Raw genomic sequence first — 11670 nt, 5'->3', positions numbered from 1 at the left:
CCAGCTTCAACAAGTAGTCCAATCAAAACATTGGCTTTACCAATATACTCACTCATCATGGAATCCCCTTGGCGCAAAGATTGCAGTTAACTAAGGAGACTCAGAGAACGTGTTCGAGAGGAGGATTAGCTTGCCACAGGGCCCGGGACGTGGTATGTCCAATTGCAACATACATAACCTTATCTGATAGAGACGAGATGAGCATGGACAAAATAGAAGAATCTTGTCAGACCCAATCTTGAGCCACAGGATTGGCTACCACGGAACATCCATTCGGAGCCTGAATGAAAGAAACTAGAAACAATAATGTGTCATCAACGTATTCACTGAGATTTTGTCCACGAAGAAATGGAACAAGTTGGGCTTTCACAAATAAATAATTTGAAGAGGTAAGTTTAATGTATATAAAATGACGAGTTATCTATAGACGGTAGGGTATTTATAGGGATTGGGGATGGAGAGGAATATTTGAGATGGTGCAAGAGGAAGAAGCAGTCATCGGTCGGCAGCGGCAAGCTAGTTCTCCTCTTGGGAGAACAATACACTTAACACAGAGGTAGGGAGAAAGAATTCTAATGTAACTAGAATACAGAATCCTAATACACTTAACCCTAATCCTAATACACTTAACCCTTCCAGTTCCACACTAGTGATTTTGCATGGATAGCTAAATCCAGAGCTTAACAAAAAGTCATCAATAACAATTCATTCTTGGGATCATTAACAGCTATCTGTTATGTCGTTTCTGTAAGTTATTAAAAAATTGACAAAATAGTTATCAAATAATTTAATTTATGTAAAGCTGAAAAGATTGCAATGCTTCTGAAAAAAAAAAACTAGCAATATAACAAAGTAAATAATACTAAATTGTATCCTTCAAGAAAAACAATTCCAAATTGTAAAAAAATAAAATAAAAATAGAGGATGAATCTTACAAAATTAATATAAAAGGAATGAATTAATGCAAACCCAGGAGTATATTGAGTTGCATTACCACAAGCAACTATCCTTGGACTGCCTTGGCTAAACCAAAAGCAGCAGCAGATGCAATGGCTCCAATTAGTGCGGTCTGAAAAGCGCTTCTAAATGGTTTACTCCCAGTAAAATGGCCTTTGCCATAACCAAAGATGAATAAAGCCACTAGAGTTATGGCTACAGAGGCAAGAACGGCCTGAGATGCAACCGGAATGAACATGTATGGAATTAGGGGAACCAAACCTCCTAATATATAAGCAACTGCAATGGTAAATGCACTTTTCAACGCCCTCCCTGGTTCTGGCTTTTCTAAGCCCAACTCAAACCTGCACTTCCCATTTCACCCATACTTATAATGTATGTCCAAATTAAATTAAGAGTAAATGCCATCTGGATGGGTCTTCCGAGTATAATGATTTTATCACATTTAGTCCTAAACTTTCAAGTTAACCTGATCCTTCGAACAATTATACCATGGACGCGCACGTGGGTCCGCCTTGCAAGATAAACCCGGGTCTAAAATACACAATTTACATATTGAATGTTCACAATTTGAATTGTGAACATTTAGTAGGTAAATTGTGTATTTTAGACCCGGATCCACAGAACAATTTGCCTGGTCTTTAAGCTTTCAAGTTAACCACCCCTGGTCCTTTAATTATCAGATTTTAATTAGTTGTGGACTTTCAACTTTCAAAATTGAACCAGCCATGGTCCTTTGAAAGGACCCCAACTAGTTAAAATTTGAAAGTTGAAGGAGTATGTGTGGTTAATTTAAAATTTTAAAAATAAATTTGGAAAAAATTATTATACTCAGAGCCTCAGGGATGACATTAAGTCTACAAATTATTTAATAAATAAACAATAAGTTTAAGAGTGAAGTACAATGGTACAAAGTGGGGAGACTTACTTCATCATAAAATCAATCCACGCTTGGGGGTTCTTTCTCAGGGCATTCACAATTGGATTACATTCATGTGCCTGAAGCCCATATTGTGATAGTATCTCCGCAACCTCTGCAGCTTCTGCAATTCATACCAATATTATCATATAAACACTACCACATCACATGTATGTATAGAAAACAGATCAACTAAAAACTGGAGCTCAAGAGAGAACTAAAAACTGATCATATATAGTTGTCAATTTAGGGACGATTAATGGCTCTGAAACGATATTACATTTTATAAATTATCTTAAAATGTAAAGTGTAAGGAACAACATTGTAAAGTGTATTCAACAATATTATAAAGTGCGTTCAGTGATATGTGAGTGTGCAGTGCATTTTACATATTATTAGATGCACTTTTAGAGTCACTAATATTGAGTGTATATCTACGTATTATCAAATGGACTCTATATTAATGTTTGATCCACTTTAACGTTTTGAGTAATATCTACTATACTAATAAGAGCCAAAGAGAGTTAGGCCTAAAATGGGTAGAAAAATGACAGTCAAATTATTTAATCAAATGGATGGTTCAGATGAATTATTTAATCAAATAGATGGTTAAGATAATTCAGATTAATATTATTAATAGATATTACCTAATTTAACCTTACTTTTATGATTATCCGTTAAGTTTTCCGTTAAATATTCTCTTCTCCGTTAACATCCCATTAACTTTTAACTTACCCATTAATTTTTATAAGAAAGGTCTTAGGTTCGAACCTCATCTCAATCAAATTTGACATAATTAAGTTTCTCACTCTATTTTACTCTTATTAAATTAAATAAATTAGTAGCTACAACAAAAATGATACATATGTATTTCTTTAATTTAGAATTATGTGTCTACAATACCTTTATTTGAAAAAGTTATTCATTATCAAAAAATTAAATTAAATAAGAGAAATAATTTCATTAGTTATATTGTCTTTATTTTCTCTCATGCAAAGATTCTTTACATTCAAATTTATCAATTGATATTCATTACATTGTCCATTATCTTATTTTTACAATATCTTGTAATTAAATATCAAAGTTATATTACAAAATAATGTTATATATTTATTTACCAAGTATTTTATTAATACTATGAAAAAAAATAGTATTTTTGAAGCTAATTATATTAACCACTTGGGGATTGGTTGACAAAGAGAGTACTCAAATAATAACCCAACAAATTGAAGCGGAATCAATCTATTTTACTCTTATTGAATTAAATAAATTAGTAGTTACACCAAAAAATGATACATATGTATTTCTTTAATACCATGAAAAAAATAAAAAAGAATAGTTTGAAACCAATCATATTAACTACTTGGGGGATTTGTTGACAATGAATGTACTCAAATAACTCATTACCCAGCAAATTGAAGCTAGAAACTACCTTTTAATATCTTTGGAATACATAATATTTTAAATTTTCAAATTTTTATTAATTTATTTAATCTTTTTTTCTTAAACTAGGGATTTCTTTATCCACAATAACTCATTCTACAATAATGATTGAACCAAATGAACCCCAAGCAGAACAACTAAAGAAAAGTCCATATCTCCTATATCATAATCTCATTGCATGACATTGTCATCTATGCTACCAACAATAACTGAATTGCAAATAACACACTACCAACAAAAAGGAAGAGAACAAATAGTAAAGATGAAGACAATGATGACAATGTTACTCAAAAGAGAATTAAGAACACTTAGAAAAATTCAAATTAAAAGTAGTATATATTTAGACTATCATTTTTAGACTATCAATTTTACAAGGTTGCAAACATTTATTTTAGTAATAATTATAATGAATTTTCTATATTATCTCGGATTCATATACTTTGAGTTAGATATTTAAATAAAAAATTCGACATTCAATTACTCATGTATAAACTTCTTTTATATAATCTTGCATTGATATACTTTCAAATATTTATTTACATATAAACATTGGGCATTAACCCATTCGCGCAATGCGGTATAAAACTAGTATATACATACTAGCGCCAACACACACGCATAAGTCTTTTTCTGCCCATCTAGAAGACTTTTGTTTTGATGAAATTTGGAATTCCTCTCATTTTTAGAGAGATTAAATAGATGAAATTTGGAATTCCTCTCATTTTTAGAGAGATTAAATAATAATATATAGTATATATGATAATTTAATTCATAGTAATCATTTAGGGCTAAAATACCAGAAAATTGTTGAAATTATAATAATGATTTAGGCTGAAAATAATGGTACCAATTAATAAATAATAAAATTGCGCTTTAATCATGCTCAAAATAATGTGTCACTTGTCCAGCATTAAAAAGTTTATTGTAACAACAAATGATAAGAGGTACAAGACAATATTCACAAATTCAAGATCCACAAATAATTTTTTATACGTGTTTGTTAATTGTATAAGGAAATTAACTTTACTAATGCAAAAGTTACTTAAATGTAATCTAAATTTTAATAATTATATGATATATTTGATTAATAATATCAAGAACCTGCAACGATGTTTTCCCCATATAAAAGAGTCACTTCGTGCCACTAGATCACAAAGTCATTGGCATATTAATCATACAAAAAAATTAAATTTCTAAATATAATTATATTAATTATAAATCGAAGAATATAAATTATAATTAGGGAAATTATATTATAAAATTTGTCTAAATATATATTAATAAATATTATGAGTACATACCATGCATTATACAATCATATAAAGAAATACCTACGATTAGGGTCTAAATCTACTCATACAAAATTTAAAATTTACTACTTTTGATTTCTAAATATAATTTCTTTAATTATTATTCATATTTTAGGAATTATAATATACATGAAATAAAATTATGAATAATCAATTTATTTATGTAAACTTTATTTATAAATTTATCTAAATATATATGTACATGATTATGGAATTTAGAGTTCGTTTAGAAACCCTAAAAATGACTTTCAGAAGTCATTTTCAAGATTTTTCTCTATTTAGGTATCCAAGAAAAAAAAAAGTAAAAGGAAAAATTCTCGGTCAACAGAAAAAAGGAAAAAAATGATTAAATACGGAGTATTTAATTAGAAAAAATTTCTCAAATTCTCTATTTAGGTATCCAAGAAAAAAAGAAGTGAAAGGAAAAATTCACGGTCAACAGAAAAAAAAAACCCAATTTAGAAAACAAATTATTAAATACGGAGTATTTAATTAGAAAAAATTTCTCAAATTCTTTATTTTCATTGTTTATTATTATTATTATTATTATTATTATTATTATTATTATTATAATAATAATAATATGCTCATTTTCAAGAAAATGAACTAAACTAAAAAAAATGTAATTTCTTAATTTTCAAGTAAACACACAAAAAATGTTTTTTGACCTACAACCAAATATCCAAAAATTAAAATATTTTTTAACAAATTAGTAATTTTTGAAAATCACTTTCTAAAATATATTTTTCATGTTTTCAAACAGAAGTACACACGGACCAAAAATATGGGAAGTCTAATTATATTATTATGTTGTATGTTTTAATATATTTTTAAAAATTCATACTATTAAAATTGATGATAGCATAAAAGCTTTTGGTGTCCATTAGATTTTGAGCAATGCAAGTCTGTCTTCCTCATTTATACTACTAACGTACCTGTATCAGGTACAGTTAAGATCTCTTCATGCTCCCTCTTCAGTTCTCTCGCGTAGTGATCAGCCTCACTCTTAGCAGCCAAATAACTGCAAAACAACCCACGATAAATTCAATTTATAGCTTATATATATAATAATAAGAGCAAATAGTCCCACGACTATTAGCAAAATGAAAATTTTGGTCCACATGTTTAATTTCTACCAATTTTGGTCCCACGACTATTGTTTTAATACCAATTTTCATCCATGACTATTATTTTAGTGGCAAAATTCATCGCACCGGTCACCCTTATGTCTAAAACGCGCAAAAATCTAAAATTGTTAAGGGTATTTTCGTCCTTTTCAATTTAATATCCAATTTGAACATGAATAAATGGAATTAAGTCCTAAGATCGATCAAAATTTACAGTTTTCCTCCTCATTTTACCTTAATTTGAGGAGGAGAATTGCATATTTTGATTGATATTAGGACTTAAAATCCATTTATTCATGCTCAAATTGGAATATTAAGTTGAAAAAGACAAAAATACCCTTAATAATTTTAGATTTTTGCACGTTTTAAACGGATGGGTGATCGGTGCGATTAATTTTGACACTAAAATAATAGTCGTGAATAAAAATTGGTACTAAAATAATAGTCGTGTCACTAAAATTGGTAGAAATTAAACATGTGGATCGAAATTGTCATTTTGCTAATAGTCGTTTGACCAAAATTGGTTCTAATAATAATTAACACTTAAAATATTGATCGAATTGGAGAAATAGTGTTTTCAGCTCCTTAATTATAATAATTTACAAAATAAAATTGTAGAGTAAAAGATTAGGTACCCTCCGAGTCCCATGGAAATGGCGCCTGCAGTAACCTCAGCGATACCGGCGGTGAGAATGATGGAGGAGGAGGCATTAGCGCCGGAGAGGCCGGCGGCGAGGGCAAACGGGACGGTTAGGCCATCGGAGACGCCAATGATGATGTCTCTGATGATCTCGCCGGCGGTGAAATGTTTCTCTTTATGTTGATTCAACAAAGAGATCTCAACTTCTTGCGCCGCCGCCATTATATATATATATTGTTTCTCCGATCCTTATTTGTGTTTTGGGATAACAATAATTGAAACTCACAAGAATTGAAAATGATGGCTCAGGCACCGCGATATATAGTGGGATATGATTTATTTATAGTGGCTGGGAATGAATACAAATGGAATATCTTCCCATATCTAGCTCCTTCGATATAATTATACTAATTATTTTGCTCAACAAAATAAAATTAGGATTAATTTTAATTATAATTCTTTGATATTTCTTTCCTTTCGTTCTTAAGCATGTTTGGAAATTGAAATCAATTACTTGTCCACAAAAGGTAAAATACTTCACCCCAAGACCGGTCCCACATTATAGTCAGACTAGATGATTAAAAGATTAATTATAATGACTCAACAACCTCTTATATTGAATGTAATTCACACACGGCGGTTACTAGTTCTGAATGTTGCATTGATGGAATCAATTATTAAATTGGTTGATAAGAGAATATTACGATAGTTTTTTTTTTTTTTGAAAGATTCGATAGTTTATTTTAAATTGACAAATGATAACAGATGGCCGCACACACTCACTTGCGGTATTTATATAGTAAAAGAAATCGAATTTGGAGCAACTTCCTCAGGTTGTTCAGAGTGTTAACTTGATAATCACATGGTTACAAGTTCAATTCTCGGCGAAATTTGTTTTCTTTGCTTAAACCGGTCAACTATAGATAATTTAGACTAGTTTATTTCATTTTGATTTTTTACTGATTAGAGTTATAAGATGAACTTACTTATTGCACATCCTTAAATAATAACTGCGATTTTCTCATTATCCAAAAAATCAAATCCATATTGAAATTAGTGGAATATTCATTTTCAACATAATTAATAAGGAAGGATTTTTTGCCTTTTTTTGTGCATGCGATTTTGAGTAAGAACATTAAACGTGAACGCCTATTTTAGAAAATTATTGGTTTTTCCAAAAAAAAAAAAAAGAAGAAAATTATTGGTTGGTTGACCCTCTGCCTCACACTTAGCTGTCAATCTGTCATGCCTATCTCCACTGCGCCGTAAGATCACACTAAGCAAGGTGCATAAGTGCATTCCATCATGACTTCCATACATTTTTAAAATTTTTATAAACTTTAAAAATGTAAAAGAATTCAAATTAAAATTTTTAAAAAGTTTCAAAAATTGTGTGATTAAAATTTTTAGAGAATTTTAAAAGTAGTGTGGTATTTGATTAAGATTTTTATTTTTTTTTAAAAGTTGGTGGTATTTAAAAAATTGTACAACTTATTATTCACACTAAGCAAGGTGTATTTCATCATGACTTCCATACATTTTACAAATTTTTTAGAAACTTTAAAAATTTAGAAGTATTCAAATTAAAATTTTTAAAAAGTTTCAAAAATTGTGGCAATATTTGATTAAAATTTTTTAGAGAGTTTTAAAAGTCATGTGGTATTCGATTAATACTTTTAAAAAGTTTTTAAAAGTCGGGTGGTATTCAAAAAATTATAAATTTTTATACTCTTTTTACACAATTTTTGTAGACTTTTTCATCTCAAATATAAATAGTTGAAATTCATACCTATACCCCAATATTTTTAAACTTTCTATTTACCAACTCTGAATGCTTTCACTCCTTATCTAAACTCTATTTATTTTGTTTTTTCTTCCTATTTAAACTCTACAAAGCTTATATCTAATTCAACATATTATTTTTTTCTTCATTATCATACATTTTCTTCATTTCTAAGCTCTACATACTTTTTATCTCTCCTACACTTTACAACTCTTTCTTCCTCTAAATAGTTGAAATTCATGCCTTATTAGACCCCAAACTTGCAAACATTCTCTACCAACTTTTTCTCCCTAACTTTTAAACTTTCTTTACCAACTTTTTTTCCCTAAATACCTTAACAAAGAAAACTTCCTTCAAATTTAATTTTACTATATGTTTTATAATATTTGTATAAATACTTGTATATTTTTATTTTTATTTTTATTCTTAACGAACCTTTTGTCTCTAACTTCTAAACATTCTCTACGATTTTTTTCTCCCTTAATACCTGAACAAAGCAAACTTTTTATCTATCACCGTCAAATTTTACAATATGTTTGATAATATTCGTATAAATACTTGTATATTTAGAATTTTATTCTTTCTACAAACTTTTATCCCTAACTTCAAAATTTCTCTACAAATTTTCTCTCCCTAAATACCTGAACGAAACAAACTTTTCATTTCTCACTGTCAAATTTTACTATATGTTTCATAATATTCGTATAAATAGTTGTATATTTTAATATTTATTCATTCTATGAACTTTTTATCACTAACTTCTAAACTTTCTATACAACTTTTTCTCCCCAAATACTTGAACAAAGCATATTTTTATCTATTACCTTCAAATTTTACTATATGTTTCATAATATTTGTATAAATACTTTGTTGGTCCCAAAAGGATAGAGTAAAAGTCTCGAGGGGGGGGGGGGGGGGTTGAATAGACTTTTACAAACAATTAGAATTTAGCTAAGCAATTATAAAATCAAAACACTTAACCAAATTGTCAGTATCTTGTGCATAGCGGAATTTAAACTTAGGGTGTGTTTGGAAAGTAGGAAAATGATTTCTAGAAAATATTTTCTTGAAAATGACTCATTTTCCAGAAAAAAGTTTCATTTTCTGTGTTTGGTTGCATCTTGGAAAACTGTGTTTGTGTGTTTGGTTCATTTTCCTGAAAATGAGTATAATTGTATAATTATATATTTTTATTATTGTATTTAAAATATAAAAATATATAAAATAATAATATTTATTATAAAAAAAAAGAAGAAGAGAGGGACAACCCATTGGTCGGAGCCAGAGCTCCGGCGGGAACCAGAGCCAGCCGGAAACCAGTCTGCCAGAACGGAGAGAGGGACGACCCATGCACGGAGGTTATTTTCCCTTTCCGGAAAATGACTTTCAGACTTTTTTTCCGGAAGTTTTTTTTGTTTTTTTTTTTTTGGGAAAAAAGAGGGTCCTTGACTACATTTTCCGGACGTTGCCAAACACCGTACCGAAAGCTTGGAAAATGATTTCCGGAAATCATTTTTCGGGTTACCAAACACACCCTTAGTGTAGTGATTGTGTTATGTGTGTTTCATGTGTAGATAATGCATGCAAAATAAATAAAGTAAAACAATAAAGAACACAAGAAATTATAGTGGTTCGAAGGTGTATGTAATCCTTTTACTCCTCTCTACTCCTATCTCCAGGAGGAATTCACTATACCCACCTCTCCTTGGTTACAAAATACAATGAATTTCGTGATCTAGTATTTTGATCGCCAAACCCACACTAATCACACCAAACCAGTGCCTCCAGCATTACAACTAGGATTTCACAACTCTGTGTGACAATCCTCTATCTACACTCCGGTAGAGAAACCACTTGTTTGAAAAATAAGATTTTTCTTTTCTTCCAACTTGAGACTTCTAGGTGGATTCTTTAATGAATAGCAAGTCTCTCTTTAGATGAAGATTTGCACACTCTAGATTTTCACTTGATGTTTCTTGTTCGTACTTGATGTAATTCACGTAAGCTCGCACTTCTTTTTATGTGTCTTGCATCTTAATTCAGATCTTCAACTTTATATAGGTGTTTGAGAATTTGTACGTTGGAAAAAGACAATCTCTAATTTGAATTCTTGTAAGCTGGTCTCGTAGCCTTTTCAGACTTTAAGAAAATTTTATAGAAGTTATCTCACTTTTAATGTTGTGTGAGATAATAAAAAGTTCCAGTAGCAATCTGAGCTCTAAATCGATGCAAAATAATCTTCTTGATAGTCTGATGAAGTTCACGCCACTTTGGAATTAATCCTTGATGAATTTTAGCTCCAACCTTAGCTCTTTCCAATTTGAGCTAGTATCAAATCTCATCTCTTTCCATAAATAGCTTGAGCTCAAATCTTACCTCTTTTTAAATTTAATCATACGACTACTTTGTGTTAGCTGCTTGAATTTCATTTTGATTGCAATCTCTTCTCCTTTGAATTTAGATACATTTTACTTGAATTTCATCATTTTGATTGCAATCTCTTCTCCTTTGAATTTAGATACATTTTACTTGAATTTCATTTTGATTGCAATCTCTTCTCCTTTGAATTTAGATACATTTTGATTGCTGCAATATCTTCTTCTTTGAATTTAGATATCTTTTGCAATCTCTTCTCCTTTGAATTTAGATGAATTTTGCTTTGATCTCTTATCCTTTGAATTCAGCTTAGCTCCTTGAAATTGCATCTCTGACTTGCAATTGCATCTCCTTGTAATTGCATCTCCTTAATTAATTTTTACTCCTTCAATATTTATCTTTAAAAATAGAGTAAATGGGATTTGACCCTTAAACCTTAGAGTAATAAACTTAAGCTTTTAACCAATCCACTTGTACAGATTATTAATTACTAAATTGATCGTCATGCTATACTCCTTTTCTTCCACTAAATCTTGGTCTTCAATGAATATTCATGCAAACTTGTAATGCTTATTGCTTTCTTCGAAAATCTTCACATGGTAATCCTTCGAATAATTTCCTGTAACTTTTCCTTTGGTATTCTTGATACAAAGATAAACTTAGGTATAAAATTATAACACTAATAAAATAAAATTGGGGTTCTTAAAATTTTCAGTACACTTTGAGATATCAAAATCTATTACATATATTCCTAACATACTTTTATATTTTATTTTTATTCTTTTTATGTTTATATTTGTAATATATTTTTTTTTACTCTTTTTTAAACAACAAATAGTTGTTAGCAGTAGCAATTTAGGATTGTTGTGCATGCTGTGAAGAACAACAATAAGGTGTTGTTCGCAATCCCAAATTGGTGTTGTGAATGTTTATGTGGAGGAAGAACTAGAAGAAGAATTTTATGATATATTATAACATTTTTTGTATGAAAATTATAAATAATAAGAATTGAAGTCATTGAAAGTTTGTAAAGATGTATTCAATTTAGAATTGTAATCTTTTGTAGACTTTTTTAAAAAAAGTTAATAAAAGTCTATGAATGTTTTATTATATAG

At 29.5% G+C, this 11670-nt stretch overlaps 1 protein-coding gene across 1 annotated transcript; it reads right to left on the bottom strand.

The window, feature by feature from the left end:
- Window positions 1-823: 823 nt before the first annotated feature.
- Window positions 824-6697, bottom strand: LOC116016974 (vacuolar iron transporter 1). The gene is made up of 4 exons (XM_031257462.1): window positions 6392-6697; window positions 5565-5650; window positions 1886-2000; window positions 824-1301 (listed from the first exon to the last, which is right to left on the bottom strand). The coding sequence occupies exons 1-4, from the start codon at window positions 6616-6618 to the stop codon at window positions 1004-1006; spliced, it is 726 nt and encodes a 241-aa protein (XP_031113322.1). The 5' UTR covers window positions 6619-6697; the 3' UTR covers window positions 824-1003.
- Between the last annotated feature and the right edge of the window lie 4973 nt (window positions 6698-11670).

Source organism: Ipomoea triloba, chromosome 4 (genome assembly GCF_003576645.1).
Source record: "Ipomoea triloba cultivar NCNSP0323 chromosome 4, ASM357664v1".
Taxonomy (NCBI): Eukaryota; Viridiplantae; Streptophyta; class Magnoliopsida; order Solanales; family Convolvulaceae; genus Ipomoea; species Ipomoea triloba.
Note: the sequence above shows the minus strand (reverse complement) of the source record. Positions and strands in the feature narration are given on the sequence as shown.

Coding starts and splice junctions, on each gene's coding strand:
- LOC116016974 (XM_031257462.1), bottom strand. CDS start 6,618: ATGGCGGCGGCGCAAGAAGTTGAGATCTCTTTGTTGAATCAACATAAA. Junction 2,001..5,564: donor CTTAACTGTACCTGATACAG/GTACGTTAGTAG, acceptor TATGAATTGCAG/AAGCTGCAGAGGTTGCGGAG. Junction 1,302..1,885: donor TGGATTGATTTTATGATGAA/GTAAGTCTCCCC, acceptor TGGGAAGTGCAG/GTTTGAGTTGGGCTTAGAAA.